This window comes from Camarhynchus parvulus, chromosome 8, assembly GCF_901933205.1.
Source record: "Camarhynchus parvulus chromosome 8, STF_HiC, whole genome shotgun sequence".
Classification (NCBI taxonomy): Eukaryota; Metazoa; Chordata; class Aves; order Passeriformes; family Thraupidae; genus Camarhynchus; species Camarhynchus parvulus.
In genome coordinates this window covers 3,313,636-3,327,548 of record NC_044578.1, presented here as the reverse complement: position 1 = coordinate 3,327,548, position 13,913 = coordinate 3,313,636, and the positions used below count along the sequence as shown (strand labels likewise).

The 13,913-nt window shown below is 42.1% G+C and overlaps 1 protein-coding gene across 3 annotated transcripts in view; it reads left to right on the top strand.

The window, feature by feature from the left end:
• FGGY (FGGY carbohydrate kinase domain containing) overlaps positions 1–13,913 on the top strand; it is a 126,691-nt gene that overhangs the window by 64,293 nt on the left and 48,485 nt on the right. For all 3 annotated transcript variants that reach the window (XM_030953401.1, XM_030953402.1, XM_030953403.1), the window contains one exon: positions 1,070–1,173. In XM_030953401.1, coding sequence (XP_030809261.1) covers positions 1,070–1,173 — 104 coding nt within the window. The remainder of the gene's footprint in view (positions 1–1,069; positions 1,174–13,913) is intronic.

The following is a 13,913-nucleotide window of genomic DNA, read 5'->3' as shown; positions in this document are numbered from 1 at the left end:
TGACTTCCAACCATGGTAATACCAGGATAACCATGGTGATCTCAGTGAGAGAAACCCCACCAGACTGATTTGATAACAGAGCATTGCAGCAGTGATCTAAACAAGAGGGTGTTAATGAAATGTAGGATATGAAGCAGCCCTAACACTTGGCATCTTTTACAACATATAGCAGTTGTTTTCCTGATCCTTCTACAGGGAGTTGAAGGGGATTTTTTTTATCAGTATTGACATACTGGTCTCCAAATTGAGTTTTGCAGATGAAAGTGCACAGTGTAGTGACCAGCTTGCCAGATGAAAAGCAATGTTTAAGAAAAGAAAAGTGCAATGTAAAAATGTTACTTGTTGGCTGCTGCATTTTGCTGAGTGCAGCACAATGTGGTGCCAGGATGCAGCCTGGGAGAGGAAGAGGAGGAGGAGGAGAGGGCAGATTGCCTCTGTAGCCTCCCCTGGAGTGACTCAAGCAGGATGGGATGTGTTTGAGGCTCAGCTATAGGTCGGCCTGGCATCTCCTGGGTGTATTTTCTGCTGCAGACTGAGTGGTGCTGACTTGGTGCTCCTCAGAGCCAAGCTCTGAGGGGGAGGAAAAATCTGCCTTTAGATGGTTCTGACATGGACAGAACAGCAGCAGCAGTGAAGACAACAAAGCTGGCAGCCTTCCAGTCTCCTGCCAAGTTACCCCTTTCTCCAACTCATCCCCTGACAAAACACATCATCCAGGATGTTCATGATAAACTGTGAACAAATAAACACATCTGCAGCCTGCCAGTACAGCAGGCCACTTTTATTCTGCATGTCAGTGAGCTACCTAAGAGAATAAATGTCAGGTAAAATAACACTTGAAAATCATGATGATAGACTTGTATTTATAAGAAATCATCTTGGGTCCTTTATTTTGGAATAAATACTTTAATCTGATGGATCAAATTATGTCCTTTGTTGGCTAAGTAGACTTTCTTAATTTGTGGCAGTGGTGTGAGATACTCAGCAATTATTTGAGTGCAGAAAAGGTCTTTTTGGTGCAGGGTGGCTTGTTCTTCTTTAACAGAGAATTTTAATTTTGTTTTAATAGGAGTAATTGGAGCAGATGTGAAAGGACACAACCTTCCATGTGAGAACCAGCCCATTACATCCCGAGTCGCTATGATCTGTGGAACATCTTCGTGCCACATGGGGGTAGGTTGTATGTGTCATCCTCATTGGTGCAGAATTTACTAACTTATGTTTTTGAAGGGAAAATTGACCTTTGTCCTTCTCACCCCAATCTTTATTCCTTGAATTTTTTTCTGGTAACTCTATCTTTACCTTTGGATATTAATTATAAATTACCGTGCATTTGCTATTAAGCAAGAACTTTAATAGTAGTAGAAATCAATACTGAAAAATGACATGGAAAGTAAAAACCACGATGCCAGAGTGGCTTAAAGAGCAGCCTGAAATCTGAGCCAAAGCCTGAGCCTGAGTTATCTGTGACAAGCCTATCACTAATGTGTTACAGAAGAGTGTCTTTGGAGAAGGAGTGCCCATCTTCAGTCACAGCCCTGCTCCCCCACCTCCTCCCTTAATCAAAATAAATCCTTCTCCCTCTGAAAATTGCCATGGTGTATAGAATTATGAGACATATCATGACTAAAAAGAAAGAAAACCCCCCAATAAGCAGTTTTCACTTTGCTAATTTTTCTCAGTGAATTAATACAAAAGCTTTCTCTGAGATTGCAATTAAAATTTAGTGTCTGCTTTTGAAATTTATACTGTTTTAAAATGTATGAGTCTGAGAGCATTCCATTTAGATAAGTACCCTTTTCTGCCACATTTTTTATTTAAAACTCATTTTGGTCTTAAATTTAGAATGATTAGAACTTGGATTTTTCCAAAAGGAGCAAATGGCACTGGGAGTGCTAGAGGTGTTGGAGAGGAATGACATGCTTCATGGAGAAAGCTCCAGGAGAGAATAAGAAGGAGGCTGATAATAAAACATCAGGCTTAACAATAAGTTAAGTTGTCTCTGTAGTAACAGCATGAATCCATGGTGATCTTGAGCATGAATAAATGGTGATCATATCACGTGGATTGTCGCTCAGCAAAGCATTTTAACACGTGATTGAATTTAAAGACATGAATAATCCCACTATTGTGAAGCAGATCATTGAGCTTAAATCCCGTAGACCAACTGGAATATATTTTGGTTTCTTCCTAAACAAAAGTTTCAAGCTTTAAACTCCATCACTCTTGGCTTGCTCTGTCTTTGAAAAATTCCACTGGTACCTGTCTGTCTGTCATAGGGCAGGTGGGGCACCCTCAGGGAAAGAGTCACCCTTCAAGCCCTGCCACTGCTTCCATTATTTCCTGGTTTTTTTGATGGAGATTTCTGCCCCTTCAGTAGAAGCTGTTTGGGTGAACTCTTGCTAACCTGTTTCATTTAGCTGAGTTAGTTTGAATTGTTAAAATGAGTTAATAGAGACATAGTACTGGACTGCAGTGAGCTGAGGAGCTTGCAGGCAGCTTCCCCCAGAGGTCTAAGGGCAGTGTTGGGTAGCTGGACATGGGCCAGCTGGCTCAGGCTCATTCCTTTAGCACAACCAGCCCTGGAGGAGGACATATGTGTGGTTTTTTATTAATGGTTGATATTTGTACATTGGTAGGTTCTAACATACACCCAGTTCACAACAGTAGATTGTTCAACTTCCCAAACTCGAGCATGGCACATCAATATTAACATGTTTTGTCTGTGCTCTCCACAACCATGAGAGTTGTGGCTTCATTAAATATGCTAATGTAGCAAAAGGGATGTGATAAAATCCATGTTGATGCTCTGTCATCAAAGCAACCCCAAAGTCGAACACAGACTGCACGAGGCAGAACCTTTTAAGGCCTTTAAACACTTCTGTTCAAACTCAGGAATAGATGCTTGTGCAGTTTTTGCTAGATTTAAGTAGATTTTTACTTAAATCTACCTACTCAGCATTTTATAATCATTTCCTTAACTGCCTGCCTTCACCCATCTGCACAGGGAGGGGTATAACAATCTCTAGCCAGCAGACAATAAGTAAATTCTAAACTTCTCTGGATCTAATCTGTGAAAGGATTTTAGTTTTCTGTTCTTTTATCTATTACCTGAACAGGCTGCATGAAGTGAGCATGGAGCACACAGAGCAGTTGTATTTGTGTTTTACTGAGACCTATATGCAGCTGCATTTGGCCAAAATTAGCTGTTCCTTTTTTTAATTAGGGCTATAAAATGAAAGTATATTATACTTGTGTTTTGATAGAAATATATATTTTCTCTCTCCGTATGCACCAAGGGACCCTGAGGGCTACAGAGATTAATCATCGAGTTTAATTTAATGCAGTGGGAGAGAGACCTGTGTGGTCAGGCGGGCATTAAAAAGTGCCTTTGATGTGCCTCAGGTGCACTGAGCCCCAGTGAGCGAGCAACAATAATACCTTTGTGAGATGATCAGAGACGAGAGAGGGAGAAAATGGCCTGTGTGGAAACTCAAGGCCATCCTTTGTTGTGGTTCTGGCAAACGAAGGAGCCAACTGTCAGGAGAAATTCAGCAAACAGAAAGCAGGGGGAAAGTACGGCTGGGTTTCTTTCAAGGGGCCGTAACAGGAAACTGTTCAAAATCATCTGCAATGCCTTTCTTTTCCACCCCTTCCTCCTCCTCTGCTCAGGGCAGGGGGACTGCTTTTGGTATCTGTGTGTTGGTACAGTAGTTCCATTCTCTAGACCAAGTACTCCATGAGTCACAGGACTTGAACACAGCATTTACTTTAAACTTTCAGAGAAACTGCTCCTTGACCCAATTTTCATTACCTCCAGGACTCTAGAGATCTTAAACAAAAGACTTTGCTAATCATGCCTTTGATATTTTAGAAAGTACAAATGTGGAACCTAATTTTACTCATGGCTATAATAGCTTAATTTGTGTTGAAACTACCATTTTTAAGTGAGGATATGCTTTTGGAATTAACCACTGACAGTTTGGGGTAAACAGAGGCACACAAAGAATTTCATGCTGCTGTTGAATAGCTCATGAAAGCAGCAAAATGCTTGTTGTAATTAGGTTATTGACCCCAGCCCAGGTCTGAGCTGTTGGTTGCTGAAAGTCACTGCCACTTCAGGGCTCATCCATTATCCATGAGGAAAAGGAAAAGAAAAGATGGTTTTCTGAATATTTTTGGACAGTTATGCATTTTACATGATTTTCTGCTGCCTCCTTTGCCCTAGCAAAAGACATGGGTAGAATTTGCATTTGGAATGGCAAATAAGCTGCTCTTTCACTCATGAAGGATTGTCCCTTGTTTTGGGGCTGGGATTCATCCCTGCAGGTTTGGTCTCTGTGCCCGAGGATATCCCTGGCTTTCCTGGGTGGGCTGCCACTGCCATGGTGCTTTGCAGGCAGGGGCTCTGAGCTCCAGCACCCACACTTGGCTTTGGAACTTTCAGGAGCCTTTCCCTGTGTAGCCATGGTGACTACACCAAATGTGTGAGTAGTTTTTCCCAGCAAAATCACAGCAGGTTTGAGGCACTGAAACAGGAGCTTATCTGTTATTCCTAACTTGTAGTTTGCGCGGGTCTAACAGACATGCCCTAACTTCTGGGAATAAGGTAGTTGGTTTCCCTAAAAGCCTATCTTCCTGCCAGTGTCTTAGGTTTTATGGGATATTTTAAAGGTTTTAATTTTTTTTTTCTGAAACCTTTTTGTGATCGGGAGGTTTTCAGGCACTGATTTCTGTATTTCCATGTCCCAATCCTGGACACAAGCATGCTTTTGCAGGGCAAAGTTGTACCAGCATGAAACTATTTGTTGTTCTTGGTCCAACACCTTTTGTGATTCCCAGCTGAAGAAAGGCAGAGCAGCTTTCAATGGGAGCATGATCTGGCCTAATTTTACCTTATTAATGGGGGAAGTGTGAATTTGTTGGTATTTTGAGTCCCAAATGTACAAGGTTTGTGTTCTGTTATCTCTAGGGTCTCTGATATTTTTTTTCTGCCTTCATTTCATGATATGATGTGTGTTCTTCTTTAGTCATTCCTTCTTTATCAGTTCTCTGTACTCAACACCTCCTTTTTGAGGATTGTCAAGGAATGTCTTCAAGTTTAGATACAACCCGTTTTGCATCTGTTTTTGTTACTTCTGTGACTCCAGGCATTGGGAATGGACTCACCTGGCTTGGTGCACAATTCTTTTTTCCCTGGGTGATAATGTTCATGTGGTTTGAACTGTATTATTTAGTCATTTTTTTCAATTGGAGAGGCAGGAGTCATTTATCTTCTACTTTTTCAGATTTAATACATGATCTAAAACACAGAGCAACTACATGAACAGAAAATTAGCAGATCATTTTGTTGTCCCAATGTTTACTATGGACTATTTCAGGAAGAATATCCCAAATTCTCTCTCTCACTAAGCCTGACTAGCCTTTGAGTGCTTTCTGCTAAAGGAACTCCAGCCCAATTTGCTTATTCTAAATTTGTTCATTTGATTCTCGTGATGACTGGCAAACACAACACAGCTTCTTTGCTCCACAATATCCGCCCGAGCTGCCAGCTTTGTTCACACAAATAGAGTGTTAAGCACGTTTCCACCCCCAGAGCATGCACAGTACGTGTCCTTTGCAGTACATCCTGGAGAGGAGACAGCAGAGACATGCTGGCTCAAAGTGTTCTCGGAGCCTGATCTCTAATCTCAGTGGGAGCCAGACCAGCAAGTGGATTCAGTGTATTTTGGCTCTGATACCGGAGTCTCCTCTTCAGAACATGCCACGTCGTTAAAGCAGCAGCCTGCGGGGTAATCGCTGCGCAGGGGCTCCGAGCAGTGCTCTGAGGGCAGGGCTGGCAGGGCTGAGCAGGCTGGCGCTGCTTTGGCAGCTCGGTGCCATCCCGCGGGGCCGTGCCCGCAGAGCTGCGCTGGAGCCCCGCTCGCTCCCTCCGGCATCCCCGCCTCGGAACGTGCGCTCTGCGGGGGGACCGGGCACAGCCCAGGGCAGCGCAGCCCTGCCAGCTGGCTGCCACCCAGCCGGCAGCAGGGACAGCGATCTGTCCTTCTGCTGACCAGGGGGAAGGCGCTGCCTTTGGGAGGCTCGGGCGGGAGAATGCAGGAGGGAAAAAATAAACCAAAAGCAAACCGAGTGAGGCTGGGGCAGCCTGGGCAAGCTTGGGAGATGATCTGTGTGGGCTTTATGGAATTGATCAGCACTTGCCACCTTGCTTTTTAAATATTCCTCTCCCCTGTAAAGCCTGTAGAGTCTTTGGGGTGGGAGAAAGAGCTGAGTGTCACAGGAGCCTCTCCCTCTCTCTGTCCTCATTCGGCACAGTTCTGCTGCCTTCTATATTGCGTTTGGCAGCAGCCACAGTGCTGACTTCCCAGCTAATGAAGATGTTTTACATTTAGGGAAGGCTGCATGAAATGAAAACCACATTTACTTCACAACTGTTGTTGCAGGTTGCCTGTCCTTGGTGTACACAGATTTAGGCTCATGTAGAAAAGGTCACAGAGCCTCTTTAGGTGCCTTTTTAGCCAATGGTCTTAAAAGGGTTATAAATGCATAAAATTGCCACCTTCTTTTACTTGTCCCTCAAAGAACTCCTCCACACCCTTTTTAATGAAACCCTCTTGTTCCATGTTCCAGCATCCTCAGTTTCAAAAAGAAACAAACACAACTGTAATATCCCCTTTGCTGGCATTAATTTGCCATTGTATGCTTTGCTTGCTTTGTTTTGTTTTTAAAAAGCAAGAAGTAAAATATTTCTGCTAGCAGGGCATATAAAAGATTGTTGCTTTTCTGACCTCCCTATTATATTAATAAAAGCTAGGAAGACTTCAGTAGTGGTGGGAGATCATGTGCAGGCAGCCTCCAAAACCCAAAGCACTTACTTGCAGAACTAGTAAACCACAAAGCTTAAGATCTTGAAATGTAAATAGGAAGTTGGAGAGTTTACTTTAGAGCCAGCAGTGGTGAGTCTGTACAATGTTTATTTCTGCTTGCCTCCCAGCCTTTCCTAAAGCTTGGCAGAGATGAAAGGGAGGCTTTCTCAGCGAGTTATTAAAAGTTTTTGTTATGAGCAAGATTTCTTTGTTCCTGGCCTGGCATAATTCAAAGCTCAGGTATGCCTTGGTGATGGGGAGAACGAGATGTTCCTATTTAGCCTATGCCAGTCCAGAGACATCAAAGTTTTGCACCCCAGTGCCTTGCTGGTAATCAACCTGTGCAGGGGAACGTATCTGAAAGCAATTTAATCTCTATTGTACATAAAGTAGATAATGCTCAGTAATATTCCCACAAAACTGTACATTCAACTCTCCTTGCCTTTTGTGAGCAGATCAGTGAGTTCAAAGACTCAAATAATAGATGTGGACAGAGAGAAGGCTTTGAAAAATGCTCTGCTTGGAGAACTATGAAGGCTGATACTCAAGAGGCAACTCACTGGCATCAGTTGAATCTTTGAAAATTCCAATTCACGCAGTGCTTTCCATGCTGTGCTTCACTGCAAGCTGCCCTGTCTGACAGAGGATCAGGGTGTTGGATGTGGGGTACTGAGCCTTCAGAGTACTTGCTGTGGCTGCCCCATCCCTGGAAGTGTCCAAGGTCAGGTTGGACAGGGCTTAGAGCAACCTGGGATAGTGCAAGGTGTCCCTGCCCATGGCAGGGGGTGGAACTGGGTGGGCTTTTAAGTCCTTTCCAACCCAAATCATTCTATGATTCCATGCTTCTTTCTGCAGTGTCTGTGTGTTGAGCTTTCCAGGTCTGACTGCTGATAGGGCTCCTCTCTGTTCTTCACTCCTTTCCCCATGTTTTGCCTTAGGAAGAGTGAGCAAGAGAGACTGAGCTTCTTCCATTCTTATGTTGGCCCTACAAAGATCTAGCTGTTCTGGCTGCTGGAAATATTGGGTTCCCTTGTTTGGGTCCCTCTGCTTAAAGCAGTGTGGGATTGGTTACCTGTTATTAGATCAAGCCCTCAATCCATCTTGGACCTTCATTTCCTTACTGTAACAGCTGTATATTTTAATAGGATGTGGGGATTTTGCTGCTTCTGTTGTAGGAAGGAGGTTGTATTCTGTATTATGTTATTATGGGAAAGTTAAATGTTTGTCTTCCTTCACTGATGTTCACATTACAGCATCACTCCATTCTGGGGGACAGGACAAAGCAACTTTTTTGTTTAAGTAGCAATATTCTAATCTGTGTCCACCAGCAGCAGCAGCCTTTCATTTTAACAGAAGATTTTTGGTTTTTCTTTCCTGTATTCTTCAAAGTGATGCAATCAGATCTGACAGGCGCAACACTCCCATCAAGGCTGCAGGGTAACCAAATCTGATCACTCCTCTCTAGACCCAGAAGGATGGATTGGCCTGAAGCCCAAAGTCTTGAGCAATCCCAAGTGTCTTCCTGGAGTGCTCTGCTCCAAGGAGACCTGCATAGGGGAGTTTTCTCAGATCACAAGCATACAAATGTATAATGAATGACTTTTCCAGATCCCTTGTTTCTCTTGTTTTTGTGAGTAGGCATGAACTTACTGAACAGCCTGCGTGGTCTGTGTGTCTAGATCTCAGGGAGAACAATTTTCTGCTCTTTTTCTTCCAGTAACTGTAAAAGAATAACTAAAATATAAATTAAATGAGATATGATAAGGGATAATCTTGGTCATCTCCTAGATTTTTTCTAGGAGATGGGCCGTGGAATAATGGAATGGAATTTTTGAGGGAATACAATAATTGTATAAAAACGTAAAGGTTTTCTGTTAGTTTTAAAATTTTGGAATTAGCCTTATTTGCAGTGAAGATAGTGAAAGTTTGGAGTCAAATCCCTTATTTTGTTTAGTGAGTTGGTTTGCTCTGTGATTCTGTCAGATTATTTATTGCCTTTCCTTGGTTCCCTCACGTGCATGATGAGCACAAAGTGAAGCTGTGCAAACAAAGATCTCTCCAGTGCAAGGTGTGATATGGGAGTGCTGAGTATCGAGGGCTCCACGGCCAAGGGGCTGTAGATGGAGTGCTGTTTATTCTTCTTAACAGCAACAGTTCCCCCACTCAGGCAAATTCCATCAGTCTTTGGGCATTAGGTCTCTCATTCTGGCTTTTCCCCTCCATTTCCAATTCTGTTCATCATCTCATGAATCAGTAGTTCTTCATCTAAGTTCCTTGTTGCTGTTCGAGCTGTGAATGGGGCAATATCTTGGATAGGGCAAGCTCTTTTAGGGAGAAAGTAAATCTCTTGTCATGTAATCCCTCTGGGGGCAAAGTGGGGAGAAGCATTAGCTGCTGCTTTTCTCCCAGTGTCAGCTGGGAATCACAGTTTATGCTGAGTTCATTGTTTATAGCTGTGGGTGAAGGCCTGAGGTCCTCTCTCACTGTTTACTCTGTCCTTGGGAGTTTGTCTCAGTAAGTAAAGGCTGAATAAACACAGGGGTAAGATCCTCAGGATTTACCCATTTAGTTATTCAAATGTTTAAAAATATGTTTTAAATAGTGTGTGAATGCATATCCCATATATTGTGAATCTGCTTCCAGCTCCAGGGGTACTGCAGAGGATTTACTGAACTGCAGCCATGATTCTGTTGTTGGTAGTGGCCTTCACTGATGTAGAAGGAACACTTAGATAACAGGGAAAAAGGAAAATCTCTAAAACTGAACTATATTATGCAAAAAATAAATAAGAAAATCCCTGAGGTGTGTGGGAAGGGCATCCAGTCACAGTGACAAGGACTGGGTCTGCCTGGGAATCCTCAGAGCTTGGCTGGGGGTCCTGGAGGGCTTTTTTCAAGTGCCATGTAGGGGTAGAGTTTGTTTTGCTACTTGTGGCATTGCTGTTCCATGTGCACAATTCCCAGCCTTTCAGTTTGGGATGAGGTCTCAGTAGTCTCCTAAAATAAGATTCTGCTGCAAATAATACCTGAGACATGTTTGTTTAGGAACCAGAACTGAAGATTGAAGAGCTGTGAGCTAAAGGAATAATTCTGAGATTTAAAAACTCCAGTGTTCTTGTAAGAGACTTGCACTGGTCTGTAACTTGTCATTACAGTAAATTTATTTTCTAATGCACATTATAATTATTTTCTAATTTATTTTCTAATGGAGGTTTTCTTCATGAAAACTGGGGGTTGTTTGCAGTATCAGTCACTTCTGAAGACTTGGTTTCTTGTATTGGTTGAAGGTAAGAACACAAATTTGCTTGAACTTCATCTCACTGGAGGCTGAGAGAATATTTTTGTGTAAATTATTGTATATTTCCTGTATTTCTATGATCTTCCCTAAGACACCTGTTACTGCCCACTGTTAGCAACAGGTTAGGAGGGACTATATGGCTTTTGGGGTTTGATTTTATTGTTTTAAACACAAGAAGATTTAGTTCATACTGTGATGAGCTTTAAGGGATTTAACTTTCCATAGCAGCAAACTGTAGTGTTATCAAGAGGAAAGTTAAAATGGCTGTGCTGGAAGATTTATAATCTTCACACAAACTGGCATTTTGTGACAGTGAATATCTATCACTGGAGGAGAAGTAAAAATAAATGGGTGAAATAAATGGTTATAGCTCATTTGAGGCCCTGGATCCCCAGTGAACTATTGTTTTGAGAGGCACAGAAGTAACTGCAGTGAGTCATGGAGCAGCACTGCTGCAGAAGGGTCCAGAACAGCATTTCAGCAAGGACACAAGCAGAAGCCATGGGGTAACCAGACAACCTTTCAGCCCATTTATCACAGCACTTGCAGTTCCCATTTCAAGGAAGGCGACACAGTAAATATAAGCAAAAAAAAAAAAAAAAGGTTAATGTGTATATCTGTATCCAGACATTTCACTAAATAAAACAATAAAATAAATCAATGCAGAACTGTTAGTGCTTAAGTGCTTAGCAAAAAGCATCTGAATCCATCACAAATGGGGGCACTTTTTTTTCTGTTTTGGATTTTGAAAACAATTTAGCAGATTAAAGGTCTTTTTTTACCAATTTGTGAAGGAAACCTTGACCTTTGGGAATACAAAGAAAAGGATCACAGGCTACTGTGTGTCCATCGTGTACTTTCCCAAGCTGAAACATAAATAAGCTTAGTGTTAATGGATGCTGATAAAAAGCAGAAGTAAGTGGATGTGAACATTTCAGCTTGGAACAGTCAAAATTCATCTAATTTAAAGGGTTTGCTGCAATGCTGAGCATTCAGTCAGGGTCCCTGACAAGACTTTTGAAGTTCTTGCATCTCTGATTTAGGCAGAAGGAAATGGTGGATGTTGACTGAGTCTGGAATGATTACCCCGGCATTCAATCCCATTTAACTTCTTCCAGAGCTGAAACTTTCAAGTCGTCCCAGGCTTAATTCCAGGTTTGCTTCCTGGAATAAACAGGAGTTTAACCTCACACACAAGGAACACAAACTTCACTGGGGTGCAGACTTTCTGTGCAGGACACCAGGATTGTTTTTGTCTGTGCCCAGGGACAGTTCCAAGGCAGATACTGTGCATAGACTTGTCTGTTCTCCTGGAGACCCCTCTCATCAGTGACTCTGAGTGACCTGATAATCTGGCACTGCTCCCTAGACCCTCCTAACCTTCACAGATAGGGCTCAGAGATTTTTGATGCTTCCTGGGTGAAAACTGAGAGTCTGCTCTCCGTGCCTGGGGAAAGTCATAGTCAGGAGATTGCTGGCAGAACGTCTCATAGAAGGTTGAGAACTTTGTGTCTATTCCACAGCATTGATTTTTATATTTCCACTCTCTAATTGTTTCTCCCAAAGTGGCTGCAGATGGTCTGGTGGGGTGGTTAATTAGTGCTCCTGACAGAGCTGTAATTAAGCCATGCTCCTCTTCTAGCTTGTGCTTTAAGTGGCCAAATTCCAAATGCTCACATCCCATTACAGCTCCCATCTTCTGCAAACAGCAGGTAAAATTCAGCAAAGAACTGGAACAGGACTTGAGGAACACATTCAGACATGGCCCTCTCAGCTTCTCTTTTATTAACATCTCTCCATTTTTACTAAGATAATAGTAAGGCGAACAAAATGAAGAGCATTTTTTACTTCCAGTATAATTTTCTCATTTTTTCCTGGTTTTTTAGTCTGCTTTTGAATTTAAAGGTTTGAGTACAAAAAGAGAAAGTCAGAAGTTTACAGTAGGAGAGGTAGGTACTAGTCTTGCTCTATTTTCCCCTGAGGAAAATGCAGAATTTTATAATGTGAAAAGTTTTGTTCTACTTAAAACAAATATCAGTTGTCCAGCTTGGCTGGTTAATGTTTAAAGCTAATATCATTGCCAGCTTCTTTCATAAGACTGGTATTTTAAAAAAAAAGCAAAAATAAGATTTTAAAAAACCTTTTGTGCGATTGTGAAATAAGAGTAGGGGCAGATGAAGAAATGAACTGAGTAATCTATAGTGTGTATTTGTACCATGTCAGCAACTCCCAGCAGCACTCCTGGCCCTGGTTTTCTGTGCAATGTGCCAGGTCCCTGGGATCTGTCACACCATACACCACAGAGAGATGATGAGTAGAGGTGGTTTTGCTGGGCAACTGACCTCCAAGTTTTGCCCATAATAATTTATTCATGTGGCTGTACCCTAAGACATTCTAATACCAAACATACCTTGGGCTGAAAATTGATGCAGCCTATTGGAAAAAAATACCCACAGCCAGCTCAGATGAAAAGCTGGACCTGGCTGCTGCCTGAAAATGGGGCCTCAGGAGGTGCAGGGGGTCACAGCAGTGAGTTAGTTCAGCCCCAGAGCATCCCCTGTCAGAAGCTCTTCTCAGAAATGCAGCTTCAAACTGGTTTTAATGGCAGATATCCAGAAAAGCTGCTCATACAAGTGCAGTCTCTGACCTCTTTATTCCCTGCCTGATCTGTTGCATTTCTAACATACAGCAGAGTAAAACAGGGATGATTTTTTGGTAAATACGATTTTTTTGTTGTCAGTTTTAAACAACATTTTAATGGATGTGTTCTAACTCTTTTAAGAGCCAGTATCTTCCTTGTCTTTTCCTTCTCTAGATGAATTTCTCTTTGTACCAGTAAATATAAACTACTTCTGCTGGTCTAGATTAATTCCTCTTTATACCAATAAGTAGAAGCTCAGTAAAAACAGAGTAACTAAAATGATCATGAGTCAATCTATTATTTTATTAAAAATCATGTTTTATTTTTTTTTTCAAATACCATTCCTTATTTAGCCTTTAAAAAAATCTAACTGTGCAAATGTTTAATAAACTCTGTGAAGTTTTACTCAAATTGATTCTTGTTAGATATAGAGCTGGGTTGTGCAGTATATAGTCCCAGTGTATAACTCACCTGAAATATTTTCAGAGATGAAGCAATCAAGTTGCCCTTGGAGTGTGGTTTCTTTATTGCACATTAATCACATACCTGGTTTGGCCTCTAGTTTGTAGACCAGTTAATGTTTTATGGAGAATTTAGAAAATTAGAAATAGTTCTGCATGTGTGTCATTCACATTTTGCTGCCCTTCTCACACAGGTTACTACTTGGAGTAAGAGGTAACAGTAGTCCCCAAGAATTCATTCGTGTCTCCTAGTTTTAGATTGTACTGAGAGTTTTGTCTAGGAGGTAATTAATACAGGGATTGAATTTTCCAGGTCTCTGTGGCATAGCCTTGGCAGTAAGTGATGAGGTGCATGTTCAGTGAGGCATTCATGGAAGTGTGTTGTATCTCCTAAGCCAGAATTCTTCAGCTGCCTGTAAACAGGTTACCAAAACCATCTGTGGGTGGGTGAGCTCAGGCAGAGCCCCAAAGTCCTCGTCCTCTCTCTGTTGTTGTTGTCACTTGTGTGACCTCCATCCTTCCAGTGGGATAAAGTGAGCTCTGTGCAAGGATTTTTGTGGTCTGGTTGTAATATCATGGCAGAGTAAATCTGTCACTGGGGATGGCTCAGGGGATGCCAGCCTGTCACGTGGGGCAGAGCTGGTG